Below are 21,533 nucleotides of genomic sequence, written 5' to 3' on the forward strand. Positions count from 1 at the left end.
ATACTTAGACAGAACCATGCAAGTTTAAATGAAGTTCCTGACTTTAAAAAAAAAGACAGAATGGGAAGCAGAAATATATATATATTTATAAGTGGCTAAAAGCTCTCAAAATTTTATGAAAATGGTAAGTTCAAGAAGCTCAATGATCACTGAATCAAAGAATCAAAGTATATCATAGTGGGTTTTTTTTTTTTTTTGATAAACAGAAAACACCATGGGCAACAAGAAGAAAATAACACTACATACAGAAGAACAGAGATTAAAATAACAGTAATTTTCTCATTGGAAAACAGGGCAGAACTACTTTTCAATACTTTCAAAAGGTGATATGTATTTATTTTAAAAGTTATTAAACAGTTTTCTCCTCCCTCCCCCCTCCCTCCCTCCGGACAGGTTTTCTCTGTAGCTTTTGAGCCTGTCCTGGAACTTGCTCTGTAGACCATGCTGACCTCAAACTCAGAGAGATCCATCTGCCTCTGGCTCCCGAGTGCTGGGATTAAAGGCGTGCGCCATCACTGTCCAGCTAAATGGTATTCTTAAGATGGGTGAATCCTACTAAATCACTTTGCAGAAGCAAACTTGTTAAGGTAGGAAGAACAACAATTATCTTTTTGTTCAAGCTTGTTAGGCTCTGGAGCAACAAGATAGTTTAAGCAGGGTAGCTATCTTTTTACTGTTGTTCAAAAAAAATTTGTTGTGCTTGTACTTTACTTGTTTTGTTGAAAACAATGACAAACTTTTCTCATTTCCAGTGTAAATACTAAGTTGTAAAAGTTATCCTGGGGAAACTGAAAACATCTGGTTACGACTTCAAATCCTGGTGGCTTATTAAATATTTCAGTAATCTCAAAATATTAGGACATGACAATGCTTACCACCTGCTTTCATTTAGAGAAAAAAAAACTTAGGATCTTTATTAAACATCTAGAGATTCCATTCTTTTATGACATGGCATAATTACAATTGCTTGTAACCACATTAGAAATAGGGTAAAACTACATTCTTCACCTTCATAAACCATAATACAAAAAGTTTAAAGCACATGAATCTAAGAACTAAATACACTCATAAGCTTTTTTACTAACTTTTTGACCTACAAAATTATGTTATTACCTGCTATGGCTGTTTTGAGATGAGGCCTTCTGTGTAGCCCCAGCTAACTTAGAACCCCGATCTTCCTATCTCAGCTATCCCAGGGTTGGGATTGCCAACATGCACCACTATGCTACAGTTACATTCTTGGCATAACTGAGTAATATATTTTAAAACAAATTATGAAAAAAAAAAACCCATGTCTTAGTTAGGGCTGCTGCTGCTGTGGTGAAAGTTCATTACCAAAAGCAACTTTGGGATGAAAAGGTTTATACTTCAGGCTAGAGTTCCACAGCACAGTCCATCACTGAAGACAGTCTGGACAGAAAAAACTCAAACATGGAAGAGTGATGCTTGTTGGCTTGTTCAGCCTGCTTTCCTGTAGCACCCAGGATACGCACCCAAGGACTGTACCACCCACAATGGGCTAGACCCCTAAACATCACTAATTAAGAAAATGCCCTAGAGGCTTGCCTAAAGCTTGGTCTCAGGGAGACAGTTTTCAATTCCCTCTTCTAATATACACCTCTAGCTTGTGCTAAGCTGACATAAAACTAGCCAGCAAAACCAGAATAGAGAACAAAAAATAAAATTGTAAGGATATCAGCTTAATTTCAAAAGTGTGGCTTTATTACTCTTATATCATAATATCAATTTCCAAATACTTGAAATCTACTTTAACCAATGAATCTTTGAGAAATTGAGAATAAACACTAACCTAACAGATCATCAAACTTAAGAGAGTAAGCACAGCGTGTACCTAATTACCACATAGTAGTTACCAACTGTTTGTGGAATAAATAAGATGGTGTGTTGACTTACTATAGGTCTACACTTTTTTTTGAGTTTAAAACATACATACAATATTATAAGATGGATAATAAGGCCAAGACATTTAAAGAAGATAGCAGGAGACGGCTTACAAAGTATTTGAATTGTGAAAAGATATTTGTGGTGGGAGCCATATAAGCTATAGCTATAGAAGTCCACAGGTGTCAAAATATGCAGTTTCTTTAGAGTTTTCCAAGCTTTATAGAAAAGTTTGTTAAATAATAGTTCAATATTACTGACATCATCATAAATTAATAGCTATTTGAAAAAGTAATTCACACAACTTGAAAAAATACTTTTTATTTAGTTAAATAAGCAAGATTATTTCCTAGTAGGGGCCATTTGCCAAGCAATGCACAAGCTTCCCAAACTCTGAAGTAGGTTTCAAAATTTCCACCTTGATTTCCTCCTCTACTAACTTTTCATATAGTAACAAAATAAAACTCAGCTTTACAACATCAGACATCAGATGTCAAAAGGGACGTAGTTCCAGCTGGGATTCAAATTGTAATTGCAGTAAGCTGTAAATGTGGAATACCTTTCTTTACGCTGTGAATATGTTTTATTGCCATTTATTAATTAAGAAGCTTAGCTGGCCAATAGAGCAAGGTGGTAAATCCAAGCAAAGATAAAGGGAAAAAGAAGACAGAGTCTTGGAGATGCCAGCAGTGGCCAGATAAGAAAGAGGTTAACAAGCCATGAGCCTCATGGTAAAATGTAGACTAATAAAGTTGTAAGAGTTAGTTAATAATAAGCCTGAGCTAATATGCCAAACAGTTTATAATTAATATTAAACCTCAGAGTGGTTATTTGGGAACTGGTGGGCAGGAGAGAAACTGCCAGTGGCATGGATGGTTAGCTTAAGTGTGGTATTTGTGAGGCCTCAAATATATACCCTGTTGTATTCCAAATTCTTTTTGGCACCACAGTGTGACTCAGATTTAGTTCAAATTGGGAGCTACAGTTTAGGATGATTCTAATTAGTAACAAAATAAAGCTGAATTATAAAATTTTCTTCAAGTGTTCTGTCAGTTTACCACATTAGGCTGGCAAAATGGTTAAGGAGGTAAGGTCGCTTGTAGACAAACTTGATGAATTGAGTTTGATCAGCAATTCACATATAATGGGACAAAGGAAACAACTCCCAATAATCTCTTTGTGCCCAAGTTTACATCCTCAAAACCCAGGCAAAAGCTGGAGGAAGGCGGGTTACAGAGAAAAGATGTCCTTGAAAGTTAAGAGCCAGGCAGCCTGGCACATACCCAGCAGAGGAACAATAAAAAGACCCTGTTTCAAACAAGGTGGAGGATGAGTACTGATACATGAGATTGTACACCATGGCACGTGTGCACCCAAATCCACATACATGAATGAATGAGCACAGGCACTCATAAAACCACTAAGAGAGGGCTTAAGAGATGGTGCAGAGGTTAACAGCACTAGCTGCTCTTCCAGAGGACCAAAGTTCAATTTCCAGGTTCCACATGGCACCTCATAACTATCTATAGCTCCAGTCCCAGCGGATCTGGTACCCTCACACAGACATGCATGTAGGCAAAACACCAATGCACATAAAATAAAAATAATTACTATTTAAGAAAGTTTTGAGAGACAATGTCAATAAATCCTATATAATGATGTGGGATTCCCTTCTATATATGTTGCTTTTATTGGTTAATGGATAAGAATTAGTCTTGGGCCTGTGCAGGGCAGAAGAGAGATAGGTGCAGAAAACTAATCTGAATGCTGGGAGAAAGAACGGGGAGTCAGGAGACACTATGGAGCCACCAGAGGGGAAAGACACAGGCTACCAGGTGGAATGTTGCTGGTAAGCCACAAGCCTCATGGTAAAAAATAAAATAATGGAAATGGGTTAAATAAGATGTAAGAGATAGCCTGGGCTGGAGAGATGGCTCAGAGGTTGGGAGAACTGACTGCTGTTCCAGAGGACCTGAGTTCAACTCCCAGCAACCACATGATGATAGACACTCATCTATAATGAGATCTGGTGCCCAAAACACTATATACATAATAAAAAACATAAAAAAAGAGATGGCCAATAAGAAGCTAGAGCTAAGAGGCCAAGCAGTGATTTACTTAATATAGTTTCTGTGTGGTAATTTTGGGTCTGGGCAACCAGGAACAAACAAGCGGCCTCTGCCAACAATATATAACAAAATTGTGATGCAAAAATGAAAGAATAATTATATTCCCCTATAAAAACAAATTCCAAGGCAAGCCTTCACCACATTACCTACTCAGAAGTGATGTTAAAGAAAATGGCTTACATTTAAGTGAAAAGACACTAGTTAGTAACCAAAGATTTGAAACCAAAGAAAATATAATGAACACTTATAACACAAATGACATTAGTATATACTAAAGCAAATACCATTATTTTGGGTTTGTGATTATTTTTAACACACCCTAACTCTGAAACGAGAGCCAAAGAAACACACTTTGGCCCTGGAACCAGAGCCAGTGAAAGAAATATGCCGTCCCCAAAACTAGAGCCAGAAAGCTATTAAAAAAAATAAAAAATTAAAAAGATCAGTGAAAGAAACACAGTTTAGTCCTGAAACCAGAGTCAACTCTGCCCTTGATAAACTGAAACACAAAACCAACCAATCCCTGAATACCCTGACTGAACCCAGAGCCAGTGAGAAACTTTATCCCTGAACCTAGAGCCAATGAAACATACTTTGGCCCTAGAACCAGAGCCAGCAAAATTAACCTCAGCCCTGAAAACAGAGTAAAATAGCTAAAAAGGACCAGTCAAAGAAACATAGTTTGGCTCTGAAACCCCAACTCTACCCCTGACCAACTAAACTAACCAATTCCTGAGCAGAAAAACTAGCCAATCCCTGGGCAGATAAAACTCTGACCTTAAGAAGCCCTATATAAGACCCTCTGCCTCTTCAGTTATGGACTGTCATTTCCCACCCTGGTAGATGTGGCCACCCTCCTGGAGTCATCCTTCCCAAATAAATCTTTCTTAAAAGAGTCTTGGCTGAAGATCTTCGTTCATTGATGAAGAATGGAAGAACCTTGCTGAGATGTCCCCTAGAGAGACTGAACAGAAAAAAACCTTGCTGAGACATTCCCTTAACAGGAGAATAAAAACGCTGAGCAGAAAAAATAACAACTTCTCCCTGGAGCCTGAGGAGATTGCTATATTTCTGCAGCAGCTTCTCCTTTAGCATACAGTATAGCAGAAGTAGTAACATCTTGAGCCAAAGAAGAAACAGATAGCTCTGCTAGGATGTTCCCTTAGGGAAAAAGTGCAGAGCTAAGCTGTAAGGCTCTCTCTATGAGAGGGGCAGGGTTGCTATATCTTGGGGGAAACCATACCCTGCCGCACAAACTTCAGGTAGCCTGGCTTACAAACAAGTCAGGGTGCCATTCCCTCCAGGGCTGAGCTGTCCTATTGCAGTTCCAGCCTCCAGAGCTGCCCCTATTGCGGTTCTAGGGTCTGGCTTCCCAATTATATCTTTGTAGCTCCAGAGCTGTAACACCCAAACTTGCTTACATTGTTAATGAGCAAATCATGTTCAAAGACAATCTTCAACAGCAGAAGAAAGGGGGAAGGAACACCTGTATGTAACAGTTTTTGTAGAGTACTAAAAAATGCTGAAATTCTGGCATATCACACATACAATGCTGCCCCCCCCCGTTTCTGTCTCTGTCTCTCGGTCTCTCTGTCACACACACACACACACACACACACACACACACACACACACACACAGCCTTGAAATGGCTACACATTTCAACACAAGCTATGATATCCTGGAAAAAGAATCCTTGACCTGGGTGTGGGGTAAATGCCTATAATTCCAGAATTTGGGAGAAGGGAGAGGAACAAATTTAATATTAAAAAAATATAAAGGCGGCCGGGCGGTGGTGGCGCACGCCTTTAATCCCAGCACTCGGGAGGCAGAGGCAGGCGGATCTCTGAGTTCGAGGCCAGCCTGGTCTACAAGAGCCAGCTCCAGGACAGGCTCTAGAAACTACAGGGAAACCCTGTCTCGAAAAACCAAAAAAAAAAAAAAAAAAACCACACACACAAAAAATATAAAGGCAAAGGGCTACCAGGCTTGTAGTCTGGAACTCAAACTGGCAGAAAGCAAAAGGGAAATATAATGGCAGATACCCATCATTACACTGTACCATATATTACATTATATTACATCATTACATTACTGGCTAACACCTGGGCAATGTCCACACAAAGAGGAGCTAATATAAACTATGGACTTCAGATGGCAATGATGTATCAGTGTAGACTCACCAATTATAAAAATTTGTGACTTGTGCCTGCCCCTCTCATAGAGAGAGCCTTACAGCTTAGCTCTGCACTTTTTCCCTAAGGGAACATCCTAGCAGAGCTATCTGTTTCTTCTTTGGCTCAAGATGTTACTACTTCTGCTATACTGTATGCTAAAGGAGAAGCTGCTGCAGAAATATAGCAATCTCCTCAGACACAATCTCACCCTGTGAGGATGAGTTCAAGGCTAGCATGGGATACAAAGTGAGACTGTATCAAAACAGTACACCCCTAAAACACAAATGACAAAGGGTGTGTGTGTAAAAAACCCAACCTCAAACTAAAGCACACTCATGCCAGTCTGGTTTAAGATGTTGATAGCAGGGGAGTTGATGAATACGTAGAAATTTGGCTTATGAACTCTTCTATTTCTTGTTCAAATTCTGCATGTGCCTATTATAACCTTTCTAAAAATAAGTCACTAATTTAAAATTAATTAATTAAATAGTAAAAAAATGAGAAATAAGAGACTAGAAAAATCTACAAAGAGGTCATATCATAAGGTTCTAGGAAAAAGTACCATTTATAGAAAAGTAGTAAAAAATCTTTTGTTTAAAAATTTACAAATTACATTACTTGACTGATTATCTATGTATGTGCATACCATAGCATGCGTATGATCAGAGGAAACTATGGGAGTTAGGCTTGTTAGCAAATATCTTTACTTGATGAGTCATCTCTCAGGCTCTATTGTGTTCTGAGACAGAGGTCTCATATTTGCCCAGGCTGGCCTCATTCTTTAGTAGGTACTTTTGTTATATTAAAAAGAATTTTACTATTAGTTTATGGTAAGGATACCCTAAAAGCCAGGAGTTTTCAACCTGTGTGGGTTGTGTCCCTTGTGGTCTTCAAATGACCCTTTCCTGGGGATTGCCTAAGACCATCAGAAAACAGATATTTACAATTCAAAACAGTAGCAAACTTACAGGTATAAAATAACAATGAAAATAATTTTACGGTTGGGGGGGTCATCATAACATGAGCGGTATTAATGGGTTACAACATTAGGACCACTGTCCTAAACTTTTTGAACTGTCTCCAGTATAGAAATCTGGTACTCATGGTGTGTCAGACCATGCTGGAGTTTATGTTAACAAGGTGTCTCATTGTAGGTCCCCAAACGGTTTCATGATGGGGGATAACATTTCTAGAAAGAGTAATTGTAACATACAGGGTTGGGGCTTTGAGTCATGTGATAGAAGACTGATGCCCTGACCTCCTGAACAGGGCACAGGGCAACTAGCTGGAATTGACTTCACTCACAAAGCAATGATTCACTCAATCACAACCACATAGTAAAGTTCAATAAAAATTCAGAACCCCCTAAACTAAAATGAATAGCCTAGTTGGTGACAGACATGGATGTGTTACGCAGGGCAACAAACCCTAAGAACCAGAAAGACCCTCCCAGTTCTTGCATTTCACTTGTGGCTCAGCCTACTATCTCCAACGCTACTTTAAATTAATTTTATAGATTAGCATACAAAGTAATAAGCTTTATTTTGGCATTTTCACACATATGTGTCATTTTACTTATTCCCATTCACTTCCCTCCCCATGCTTCCTGCCCTTGACTGATTCCCTTTATTTTACCCTCTTCTGCTTTATTACATATACATCTAGGTTCTACGTGTAAGAGAAAAGATGTATTTTTCTGAGTCTAATTCATATCATTTATAATAAAACTGTAATGTTAAATAGAGTCCTTCATGAGTTCAGCAATCTGTCCCAGGGAATGGAGCCTGAGGTTCTAAAGAAGTACAGAAGTACAGATGACTGGACCTCCAAGCTTATAATTACATGTCTGAAGTGAAGGCAAGCATATATAACCCTATAAAATTTAAACTAACTTCCAGTAATTGGCATTAGAATTTATTAAATACCACTGGCAGTTATTATAAATATAAATGCATGAAACAATGTAGTTAAAATTACTGGCAGAAAGCATTAAAGATGATAATTGTCAGACAAAACAGACTTTACATCAAATTGTTATAAGACAAAAAAGGACACTGTATATTGACAGAAGTCAATTCATGAGGAAGATATAATAATTATAAAATAGATGCATCTAACAGAGACAAAAAAAAGTGAAACACACACACAACTGAAAGAAAAAATAAAGACAGCTACACAAACAGCCAAGGACCTATACCCTACTTTCAATAATGATCCTACTAGGATAGCTTTATAATTTCAAACCAACAACAACAAAGGGAATTCACTGAAGAAAAAGAAAATAACAAGCACTGGTGAAATGTAGAGAACCCTCATGCACTTGTTTTGGGGAATGGAGTTTGATAGCTGTTGTAGAATTGTTTTAAGGTGTGTTACTTTTGTTTATGCTCTGGAACATTTGTTTAACGATGTAAATATGTGCTGCTTTTGTTTATGTTACATTTGTTTAACTGTGAAGCTGTGATTCTTTGCCTGTCTAAAACACTTGATGGTCCAATCAAGAGCTGAATAGCCAATAGCAAGGCAGGAGAAAGGATAGGCAGAGCTGGCAGGCAGAGAGGGTAAAAAGAAGGAGAGTAGATGGAGACTACACTTTTGTTTTCCAGCCGTCCAGACCCAAATAATCACACAGGAATTATATTAATTATAACACTGTCCGATGGGTCAGCCATATTCCTTGCTAGCTCTTGCATCTTAAATTAACCCATTTCTATTAATCTGTGTACTGCCAAGAGGCTGTGGCTTACTGGAGAAGCAGGTTACTCCTTTGATTCCGCCTATTCTCTTTATCTCTGTTCAGATTTCCCACCTGGCTTTACTCTGCTAAGCTGTTAGTCAAACAACTTTATTTATTAGCCAATAAAAGCAACACATATACAGAAGGACATCCTACATAAAACGTGGATAAAGGAAGAAGAAATGAGAGAACAAGGAGAGGAAGATGCTAGGAGCCAGTCACCCAGCCAATCATGGAGTAAGAAGGAAAGTAAGATAGATACACAGAAGAAAAGGAAAAAGCCCAGAGGCAATAGGTGGTCAGGATAATTTAAGTTAAGAAAAGCTGACAAGAAACAAGCCAAGATAAGGTCAGGCATTTATAAGTAATAATAAGTTTCTTTGTGTGTGTGATTTATTTGGGAGTTGGGTTGCGGGCCCCCCCAAATCTAAAAGATTAAAGAGGAAAAAAATCCAACAACCAACAACAACGTTTTGGTGTTCCAACATGGGGCAAGAGTAAAAAAACACCAGAAACAACATTGACACCCAACGTGACACCATAGTAAAAGAAAATCCAACAACAGATGGCTGTTCAAATTTTAAATAAAAAGGAGTCATATGACCTGGTTCGTGCATTCCTAGATACGTGTTCATCTAGACTGAAAACAGGTGTTCAAACCAAAACATGTACACAAATGTTCATGTAGGTATTATTCACAATATCCAAATGGTAAAAAAAAAAAAAACCAAATATCCTAACAAATGAACAATCAAAATGTAATATAAAACTATAACATGGGCACCATTCAGTCAAAAGGTGATTAAGTGTGCTATGTGAAACAAGCCAGATACAGAAGGTGATAGAGCATATAACCTCGCTGAAATGAACTAACTAGGAGACAAATGCATTGAGACAAAAAGCCAATTAATGGTGCCATAGCCTAGGAAGAAGAATGGGGTACTGAATGAGTACTAGTTTTCTTTAGGGATGATGAAGTGTTCTAGAACTCGACAGTGGTGATGGTTGTACATTACATTATAAATCTCTGAATTTTATACCCTTATGAACAGTTTTAAAATAAACTTTCAAGGCTGGGGAGTGAATCTTTATACATGCTAGGCAAGCACTCTTCCACTGAGCTACATTCTCATCATTTATTTAATTTTTTATTTTGAGTGAGGATTTTACTAAATTCTCCAGGCAAGCCTTAAACTTGTGTTCCTCCTGTTTCAGCATTTCAAGTAGCTAGGTTTAAAGGCTGTGCCATCAGCCCCAGCAAAAGCAATAAATTTTACTATAGGAACCTAAACTATAATTCAAGAAAAGATCTATATACATGTCCTTGACTCCAACTATTAATCCATAATCTAATGTTAACAAAAACAAACACATACAAAAAGAGGCACACACTACGCACCGGTTAGCGCTGCTGGTTTGGACAGTGTGCTATACTGGTTCTGCGTGGATATCATGCTCTGTCGCGGACTTAGGGTTGGTGATGCAACAAGTGATAGCTCCTCAATGACAATACTGCTTTTGGGATGATTCTTGGGAAGTTCATTTAACCTTTGCTCTAACGAATATTTTAAAAGGTCCAATTTCTGACTTGATTCATTAAATCTTGCTTGAGCCTTGCAAGGAAAAGAGATATTGTTGTCATCTAAGCCATGATATTCTTCAAATAACATATTAAACAGCTAAAAATTGTTTTTAAAATTACTTCTGAAAGTGCTTTTCTGTCTGTTACTTTTCCTGAGCCAAGTAATTTCATGACATTCTTTGCACCTTCTGCTACTGCAAACTCTATCCTAAAATGATGCCTTAATTCTTCCATCCGAAGCTCAAGAGGACTAATCACAGGTTTTGCTAGAAGAAAAAAGAAACAAAAATTTATTAATTGAATCATTTCACTTTCTAACATCTAGTGATTAAAGTCCATGAAAAATAAATGAATTACTGACATTGGGCTCATTCTTAAGTCTTCTTAAGTCAATAAACACTACAGTAATAAGAGATAAAAGGCTGAAAAATGGTATTTTAAGCCATTATACATACAAATCACACATTTGAAATGGTTCTACACCTGAAGACACTGGTATATATAATTTAATGAGATGGAAACACAGTGGTTCTTCACACTACTAAGTTCCATATTAAGAATGCAACCACCTCCAAAGCAAAAATGTTTGAGGGAAAAACTGAATCTGTACTGATAATATAAAAACTTTTTGTTATTGTAAATATTTCTTAAACAACAGAACTATTTATATTGTGGTTACATTGGACTAGGTATGATAAGCAATCCAGAGATAAAGTATGTGAGAGGAAGCACAAATATTCTTTGCAGATTCTATGATATGTTCCACTTAGAACTCGAGTATCCATAGATTTTGGGATCCACTGAGGACATGAACCCAATCTGTAGATACTGAACGACAACTGTAGTTTCTGGCTCTCTAATAACTAGCTCAAGACTACCATTGGAATAAAAAATCTAAATAAAGTAAGAAAAATGCTAAACAAAGAAATACTATTAAATAGTAACATGCTTCTTAAATCATTAATCAAAAAAATCTGATTGCTTATTGAAATGAAGAATTCTGTTCCACATGTGAAAAACAATGGGCAAATATCTGAAAGCAACCATCCTATATAAAACTCAAGATAAACAAATCAAAATCTCTACACCAAAACTTTTCCCTAAACTCTGAATGACTTTCTTTCTTTTCCTTTTTTGAAAGCTTTTTTTAAAAAAGATTTATTTTACTACTTTATGGGCATGCATGCTTTGGTTGTATGTATGAATGAAAACCATGTACATGCCTGGTGCCCACATAAGTCAGAGAAGGTGTTGAATCCCCTGGAACTGGAGTTACAGATGGTTGTGAGCTACAATGTGGGTGCTGAGATTTAAACCCAGGTCTTTTTCAAAAGCAATTAAGTGCTCTTAGCTGGTGAGCCAACTTTCCAGCCCATATGCCTCGTTCTTAATGAATTTAATAAGCACTCTAAACTTGTAAAAGACAACAAAACTTAAGTGTACTCCATCACCATTGTCAAAAGCCAGCTCATTGGTCTGGACGGCCTGAAGAATCTGCATTCGGATGACTTCTATTTTTGTTTTGCTATCCTGGAGCAGTTGCTGAGCTGTACCATGGAGTTTCCGATCCTATCAAAAATGAATTAGAAAAGGTAAGTGGAGAAAAGATAAATCGTTATCTTTTTAAAAGATCAAGTGATAACCTAGCAATTAAAAGGGCTAAAAAAATGTGCACATTCTAATAATAAAGATTGGTCTTGGTCAAAGTCCTCCTGTGAAGCCTTGGGTGGCCTGGACCTCAATATGTAGACCAGGCCTCCTATTGCAGTGGTGAAATTAAAGATGTGTGCCACCATGTCCAGCTTCTTATAATCTTAAACATATACAGACACATAGACACACACACACACACACAGACATGAGCCATCAAGACTTTAAAGAGAAACATTATTGGTTTAGACAATTTGAGAGAAAACAAGTGAATCTTACTTCAGACTGACTGCTTACATTGCTGGGGACTGAAGCCCAGGGTTTTATCCATAATAGGTGTGTGCTCTATCACACACTCAGTTACATCTCCACCTATGTATCTGAAAAGTACAAAGTGTTAATACAGCCATGACCTTCTAGTTACCCTTATAGTGTGTTTGTGTGCTAAAGGCACCTACAGTCTATACCTTTAATATATTTCTCAATACACAGTATTATTAATTCTGTGATGCTGAGCCTTACATAGCACTGAGCTAAACCTTTAGTCTTTCAATACATAATATTAACTACAGTTTTCAACCTATACCTAAGATCTCTAGACTTATTCATCTGCCCTAAAAACTTGTAGCCTGCAAGACCTACCTCTCCCCGTTTCTCCCCTCACCTTGTCCTAGAACAAGGGTTCTAGTGTTATATTGACTCAACTTTATTATCAAAGGTCCACATACAAATAAGATCATAAAGCATTTTTCTTTCTGTGCTTGGCAAATTCCACTTGGCATGATGTTCACTAGGTTTAGCTATATCATTACAAATATAAGAACACCAGTCTTTAAAATTAAAACTTATTTATTTATTTAGATTTTTCAAGACATGGTTTCTTTGTGTAGATCTGGCTATCCTGGAATCACTCTGTAGACCAGGCTATCCTGAAACTCAAGAGTTCATCTGCCTCTGTTTCCCAAGTGCTGGAATTAAAAGCGTGCAACCCCCATAACCAGTGAAAAATTAAAATTTATTATTGTGGTGGTGTGTGCATGCATATGTCTGTGTTTGAATGTAGACATGCATGTGGTAGCTTGAAAACTTTTGGGAGTTGGTTCTCTTTCTATCATGGGATCCTGAGACTGTACTCAGATCAGGTGTGCACAGCAGGTGTGTTTATCTGCTGAGTCATCTTGCCTGCTCCAGAATCTCCCTTTGAAAGGTAGCACAGTATCACAGTATTTTATTGAATGTTATATGTATGCCATACAATTTATCTATTCATCAGTTAATGGACACTCCTTGAACCCTAGTAATATTTTTAAAAATTCAAAATTGCAATTTTCTTCCATCTTTTTTTTAAAGATTTATTTATTAATTAGGTATACAAGGTTCTTCCTGCACATATCCTTGCAGGCCAGAAAAGGGTACCAGATCTCATTACAGATGGTTGTGAGCCACCATGTAGTTGCTGGGAATTGAACTCAGAACCTCTGGAAGAACAGTCAGTGCTCTTAACCTCTGAGCCATCTCTCCAGCCCCATCTTTGTTTTACACAAAATGGGATGAATATTCCTTTATCATCATCAGTAATTCCCCAAATCTGAAGCACAGTATCTGATGTTTACTTTATTTTTTTTTCTTTTTTTTTTTTTTTGGTTTTTCTTTAATAATGGAACTTAAAAATGTTTCAAGATGTCTTCCTATTTTACTATATTTCAGTCAATGAGTTGAAGAGGCGGCTCAGCAGTTAAGAGTATGTTGACATTGCAGAGGACCAGCGTTCAATGCCCAGCGCCCATGTTGGGCAGACACAACCAACCACCTGTAACCACAGTTCTAGGGCATCCACTGCCTTCCTCTGGCTTCTGTGGGCACCTGCACTCACATACATACATACATACATACATACATACATACATACATACATACACACACACACACACACACACACATATATATATATATATATATATATATATATATATACCCACATACATAATCATAAAACTAAATAGTCTTTAAATTTGAGTTAAAGTTATTTAGGGAATGTCACATACATGGGCAAATTTTAATCCTAGAAAATATTTGTATTCCCTTAAATTAGGCAAAAAGACCAAGAAACAGGACTGATTTGCACCGGTGACAAGAGGAAAAGTCTAGAAAATTTTGATGGTCATGAATGGGTTCTTTGCAAAATTGAGGAGTTAGTCATCTTTTAAGACTTCAAATAAGATTCTGAACTAAGTAAAATTGCTGTGATTCTGTTTAATTCTAGAATCACTGATGGTAAATGACATAAAAGGACATTAAACAAACGCCCATCCATGTCCATGTTTAATGGGAGAATCTTCTAAGTTACCTTACTCAGCGAAGGGATTTTTGTGGAAGATGGATTTGAGATTGTTAATCATCTGACCTTAAATTACAGAGTATCCTGGATTATCCAAGTAAACGCAACATGAACAGAAAGGCCCTGAAATGTAGAACTGGAAGAGAGAACAGGCTACAGTGATGAGATAGAATGTGATAAACACTGGACACACGGGTGGGGAGTCCCAGTGCACAGCTTCCAGAAGAGGAAAAGGCTCAGAATGGAATCTTCCCTGCAGTCTCTAAGAAGAAACACTGATCTGCCAACACCTGGACTGCAGCTTAGTGAGGTCTATTTCTGACAAAATAACTATAAAACTGTCACACACAAAAAAAAGTCTACATTGTTTTAAATCTCTAATTGGTATGATGTTTAGAATGAGATGTTCCTCATAAGTCTAAGGCATTACTTGATCCCCAGTTGGTTGCTGCTGGGAAGGATTAGGAGGTGTGGCCTTGCTGGAAATTGTATGTCACTGGGGTCAGACACCTTGTACCAGTTTGCTCTCTGGCCAGAGCCTGTGGTTTGAGATGTGAGCTCTGGGCTTTTCTGCCTCCATGCTTTCGTTCCACTATTATAAACGCTAACCTCTGGACCCATAAACCCAATTAAACTCTTTTATAAGTTGCCTTGATCATGGAATCACAACAATAAAAAAAGTAAGTAATGCAATTTGTTCCATACAGTAATCATAGAAACTTAACAAAGGAATTTTAAAAACTATCAGACATTAATAGAACTACTATAAGAATTGTAATTTAGCTGAACAGTGGTGGTGTACTCTTCAAATCTCAGTGCTCGGGAGGCAGAGGCAGGTAGATTTCTGAGTCTCTGAGTTGAAGGCCAGTCTGATCTACAAAGCTAGTTCTAGGACAGACAGCAAGGGCTACACAGAGAAACCCTGTTTTGAAAAACTAAATTAATTAATTAATAACCAAACAATTTTTTAAAGAATAGGTATCCACAACACTTGATTAACGAATCCAATTGGTAAGTAGTTATCTACATGGTAGGCTAATCTTTAACCATTAAGGCAACTAGTATTAACTTGGGAATAAAATAGACTACAATAAGCTCCACTGTCCACGATACATAGGGCCAGAATTCAAGAAACAGGCATAATTTAGCAGTACCATTTCAGTTAAACAACCATGTAGAATGGAACACTGCAGAAAGAGAAAAATGGGTATGTATGGTGTGATGTTTTACGAAGAGAAAAAGTGAGTTCTTAATTTATGTTTGATGTATTTAACAGAATTAGTATATAATTGGGGAAATGAGTGCATATTTGTGCAGTTTTTCTTTACTTTTTTTCTGCTCCCAAGTCAATAATTTTAGGAACTTCTACCTAGTTTTTACTCTTTAATAAAATATTTTGATTTCATGCCAAGTAAAGAAGTCAGGCTCAGACAAATTAAATCCCTTTGATATCAAGGCACAAACATATACCCCATATACATTTGTTAATTACCCTTTGCCAGTGAGGAATCTGCTTGAATTTGGTATCTGTCTGAGGCATAGCATATACACTGTTATGAATACAACTCAACTTTTCAAATTTAAAAGGAAAGCATTTTTCCTTTTCTTCTGCTTCTTGAGTGTTAAGAACATTGGACAAAGCAGAGTGGATGTGACTCATACCTTTAATCCCATTACCAGGAAGCAGAGGCAGGCGGAGCTCCGTGAATTCGAGGTCAGTCTAGTCTACAAAGCGATTTCTAGGACAGAGAAACCCTGTCTTGGAAAGGAAGGAAGGAAGGAAGGAAGGAAGGAAGGAAGGAAGGAAGGAAGGAAGGAAGGAAGGAAGGAAGGAAGGAAGGAAGGAAGGAAAGAAGGAAGAAGGGAAGGAGGGAGGGAGGGAAGGAACATCAGACAAATCAAAGATCTGAAATAAAAGAAATGTTTGCTCTGAAACTCATAATTTAATCAGACATGAATCAAACTGTCTCGTGTGTGAAAATGACTACTTTCGTAAAGCTGTTGGTTTCTTTCAGAAACTGTAAAAGGAGATACAGCTCTCTGAATACAGAGTTTCTGTGTTACATAATACTAAAATTATACTGCTAGGGCATTAATTATGGTTAAAATCTTTTAGGGCAACAAAAGAATGGTACAGTACCTCATCTTTAAATGTGAAATTATAACTAGTAAGGCAATTATGCAATGCTATGTTTTTCAGTAAAGCCATTTTCTTTATTATCTTATCACTATGATAATTTGTTTTTTCTCTCTCCCTCCCTTCTCCCCTAACACCCCCATGAAAAAGCTTCTTATTATCCAAGGCTGGTATTAAACTCATCGTGTCACTAAGGATGGCCTTGAATTTCTAGTCCTGTTTCTGACTTGCCTGGTCTAAGTACTGATAAGAACAGCAAGCACTTGCATCAGCCAAACTCTGTTCTTATCCCAGAAGTTCTTTTAACTATTTTAGTATAACATGAAAGGAAAACACTTATACTTCATTTAAAAACTAAATAGACTTTCCCCACACAGATCTTTTTCAGAAGAGCTGCTCAAATGTCAACAGTGTGATGAAGGTTTTTAAAACTGACTTAGGATAATACTTACCATCTTCAACAGTGTATAGTTACTATGTACCAGTTTTAGGCCAGTATTTAACTAACTTTGGACTAAAAATAATTTCTTATGGTTCCACCTAATAGAATAATTAAAGTGAATACTAATAATAAGCACTTTACAATGTCATCTAAGGGTCAGTTTTGACTGTGTCCTTCCTCATCCAGATACCAATAGCTTGATTCTATGTCCTTTATTTTTACTGCTGCTTCAAGACACATGAAGTTATTTAACCTGGAATCCCATAAAAACAAACTACTCAAACTTCAGTCCTCCCCACACATGCAACCCACTTGTATATGTACTTGTAGATATGTGTATATCATACACACAAAAAGTAAACTTTACTTACTCTCAACTAAGGTTAAAAATGGTACTACAAATTTGTGTTATAACCCTATCAATGACCTCAGTGTCTTAACCAGGCAACTCATACACCATCCCTAGAAAGTAGTTGCCTTTTGTTTTTGGAGACAGTTTCATTACATTACATAGTCCATGTTGGCCTTATGATTCTACTGCCTCAGTGTCCTAAGTGTTGGGATTATAGGTATGAGCCATTAAGTCCTGCTAAATTTAGTTTTAAGTATCAAATTGTCTTTCATATTCCACAGTTAAGATTTAAATAATTTGTTACAGAACTTCAGTGGTCCTTCTCCAGATTTGCAGAGTCATTTGCTCAAGCCACTACTATTATGTGTAATTGCCTTTTTAAGATAGGTCTTCTAAAAGTTTATATCCAAGTACCTACCACGAGTATTAAACTAGATCCTTTCAATACTCTAGAGAATTCTAATTCAATTTTATCTCTAATCTTATAAAAATGTACGTTGATCCTTTGAGAAGTTACCAGTTAAAATCGTCTAGACAGAAGACAGATGTTAAGACTGTGTTGGTGACTACAGCAAGCAGCTGCTAATAGGCTTTGGTCTTCTAATTAAGTATAATTAATTAAGAGATTTCTTAATTGTAATTAAAAAGCTACAGGAATGTAAATATCTGTTCTAATACTATTCTTACAGGCCTGTTTTAGTTTGGATCTGTGGTTTTTGTAATTTATCCACATACTTCTTTGATTTTAGTACGTTCATAACACTGTTCAAATGATATATTATGGTTCTTAGTCTTACCATTCTCCAAGAACTCTAGGAGAATACAATGGAATCTATGGTCCTTTTATCCACACTTTAAAGGGATCTCTTAAACCCTACAAATTAATCCATCAACCTAGGATTTAAAAAATCTTAAGATAGACAGCACTAACTGGCTTAATTTAATTTTAAAATGCTTGGTTGGCATCATGTAGCAGAACATTTCATAACTTTTCATAAAAATAAAAAATTTCCTATACTAAAGGCCAATAGTAAAACCACTAAAAGCCAATAAAACTGGGCACATTAGCAAATATCTGTATTCCTAGTAGTTGGGAGGCCAAGGCAGGCAGATTGTGGGGTGAGGCCAGCGTGGGCTATATAGGGAGACACTGTCTCAAAAAAGCATTAATTGGAGACGACTTGGTGAATTCATAGATTTGTCGTTCCTCGGGATGCTGAAATCAAGTGACGGCTGAGTATGCATTCCTAACCAAGAGCCATACCACTAAGGAACACCACAGAAAAGGGAGTGGAAAGACTGTCGTATTTGGACAACAGAGAGATGTTAACTGCCACCTTTGAGGCAAGACACTGCCACTGTAAACATATTATATCATAGGCCCTCTCCCTAATGAGCCACTGGCTACCGAGAGATTTTGGAAGAGGAAGAGTTATTTAGCACCTTTAGTTGTATGCTCACTGTTGAGTGAGACAAGCGCCCTTCAATGGATAGTTTCACCCAGTGATTGCATAGATGGCTCTGGTTAAATTCACTGTGTCAAAAAATAAAGGAAAACTGACATGAATATCTGAAAGGAACTATAATGGAGGGTATTGATAGGGAGATAAAAACAGGAATTTATAATTATTATTATAATTTTTATCTCCAAGGTTAGTTAAAGGTTGGTTAGTGAAGCAATAGTTTATCAAATAAAAACATATTCCACTAAAATTTTTAATTTTATATCATCTAGCTAATTTTTATAATTAACCTTAAAATCTTGCTTATTATACATATCTTTGTTCAGTGAAAGAGTGGGATACAAGACATTAAGAAATGATCCTCTCCACTCTCATTTCACATTCTTTCCAAGCTGAAATACCAAACAGTTCTACACACACACATACACACAGACACTGGGGCAAGTGAAAAGGCTTAGAGTGAAGAATACTGATTCCCCTCTGTATACTGTGAATACCATTGGTTAACTAAGAATCTGTCTTGGACCTGGCAGGTCAGAATAGAGGTAGGCAGGGAAAACTAAACTGAATGCTGGGAGAAAGAAGGTGAAGTCAGGAGAAACCAAGGAGCCACAAGAGAAGAAAGATGCAAGATGCTAGCTGGAACCTTGCCGGTAGGCCTCAAGCTTCATGGTAAAATATAAAACAATAGAAATGGGTTAATTTAATATGTAAGAGCTTGCCAGGAATATGCTAGAGTCATTGGCCAAGCTGTGTTTTAAATAATATAGTTTCTGTGTGATTATTTCGGGGTTGAGCAGCCAGGAACAAAAAAGTGGCCTCCTACAATAGGATACCTGCTGCCAAACCTGATGACCTAAGTCTGACTCCTGGGACTCACATAATATGTGAGAACTAAATCCTACAGCTGTCCTCTGACCTCTACACTTGCTGTGGGCCCAAACACATACATACACACCACACAGAAAAAATAATACATACGTGTAAGCTTTAGAATACAAAGAAACACTGATATCCAGAGATAAGAACCTTTAAAATAACCGAGATTAGATAGGTAGAATTTATAATAAATGTACCCCAGATTTTCAGAATCATAAAATCTATGAAATTTTATGTTGGGAAGAATCATTAGTATAATATGACTCAGAGGTTCCCAGCATTTCTTTTTCCTGCCACAGTATATTTAGAAGCATATGCTCCCTCAACACAGATTTTCAAACGGTAGTTACAATATTAGAATCGCAAGAATATACAACAGTAAGTCACGTAATCAGTAATTCTAGGACACTGGCTTTTCACTTGCCCTTTCCCAACGTCTGCTAGTGGCTAGAAAATTCATTATAGTCTAGATTCTTTTGGGGGAATAGATTTTTTTGTTGTTTATTTTGATATGATTTTAGGTTTACAGAAATGTCACAAATACAGAAAACTAGGTTTTGAGAAAATACACAAATTTTATACTACTGCTTTTAAAAACATTTCTATTTTTTTCTGTATTTTCTAATATTGAGGCTAAAATTGTCTCAGGACCATTATATACTATTTAAACTCTGAAATTATCAACCCAAACCAAAACTATATGAAAAATGTGTCACTAAATGGAATGAAAAAGATGCTTATTTGCAGTGGGAGAGCTTTAGAAGGTGGTAATCACCTGTTCACCTCAGCAAGGAACTCACATTGCCAGAAGAAGCAGGTCCATCATTCTGTGAAGATGTGCCAATGACAGTCAAAAGACTCTTACTGACACTGGGGTAACAAATGAATTTTAGGAAGTAGGTAAACTCATAAATATGCAATCTACAAATACTAGGGACTTTACTTACCTTTGAAGAGCCATTTGAGTACATCTGTATCATGTTCTCTGCACCTTGTTTTACTTTAAGCTCTATATCCAGTTGTTTCTGCAAGGCCATCAATCTATTGTTGCTAGTAGAACTACGAGAATCACTATTTGGAGTATCTGGAGTCCTTGGACAATCTGTGTATAAAATATTATGCTAATGTTACTAGGATCAACTGCTGCTTGAAACTGGATGTCAGGGTGAATCTGACCAAAATACATTATCTGCAAGTGTGAACGTGGCACAATAAAACCCATTATAAAGTGATATACAATAAAAATTATCATTGAAAATAAAATCTGTAAGTTAATATATTCAAAGAATAAGAGTTTGAAATAATTTTCAAGCCACTTAAATGGAATTTATGTTTATAAATAATAAAAATTAAATAATTTAAGCAAAGGAACTACCTGAGTGGCAGAACAACCTGCTAGTTTAGTTTTATACCCTATAGATCTAACCATTTGGGGCCTGGCATGGTATAATCCCTATACGATGTTGAGGCCACTGTGGGGTACGAAGTCACCTTAAAATCAGTCTATCTTAAGCTGAACGATACCTGTCCAAGGCTTTTTTTTTAAAATATTACTACTTTTAAATTAAATCACAGCACAATTTGACTACTCTATTCAATAATAAAATTCCCCTTTGTCACATTATTGATAAGAGAATAAAATATCCAAATGTTACATAAATTCCACCCTAGTGATTCTCTATAAACAGAACTAAATGAGTTTTAGAAGGTGGTGCTGACATTAAGTGCTAACGAATTTAGCATAA

General features: G+C 36.8%; 1 protein-coding gene across 1 annotated transcript in view; it reads right to left on the reverse strand.

Annotated features, from left to right (window-relative positions):
• Positions 1–21,533, reverse strand: part of Pkn2 (protein kinase N2) — a 92,536-nt gene that overhangs the window by 27,250 nt on the left and 43,753 nt on the right. Inside the window, exons 3-6 of the mRNA XM_038311000.1 lie at positions 20,736–20,890; positions 11,979–12,096; positions 10,648–10,793; positions 10,345–10,558 (exon numbers count right to left, since the gene is read on the reverse strand). Coding sequence (XP_038166928.1) covers positions 10,345–10,558; positions 10,648–10,793; positions 11,979–12,096; positions 20,736–20,890 — 633 coding nt within the window. The remainder of the gene's footprint in view (positions 1–10,344; positions 10,559–10,647; positions 10,794–11,978; positions 12,097–20,735; positions 20,891–21,533) is intronic.

This window comes from Arvicola amphibius, chromosome 14 (genome assembly GCF_903992535.2).
Source record: "Arvicola amphibius chromosome 14, mArvAmp1.2, whole genome shotgun sequence".
Taxonomy (NCBI): Eukaryota; Metazoa; Chordata; class Mammalia; order Rodentia; family Cricetidae; genus Arvicola; species Arvicola amphibius.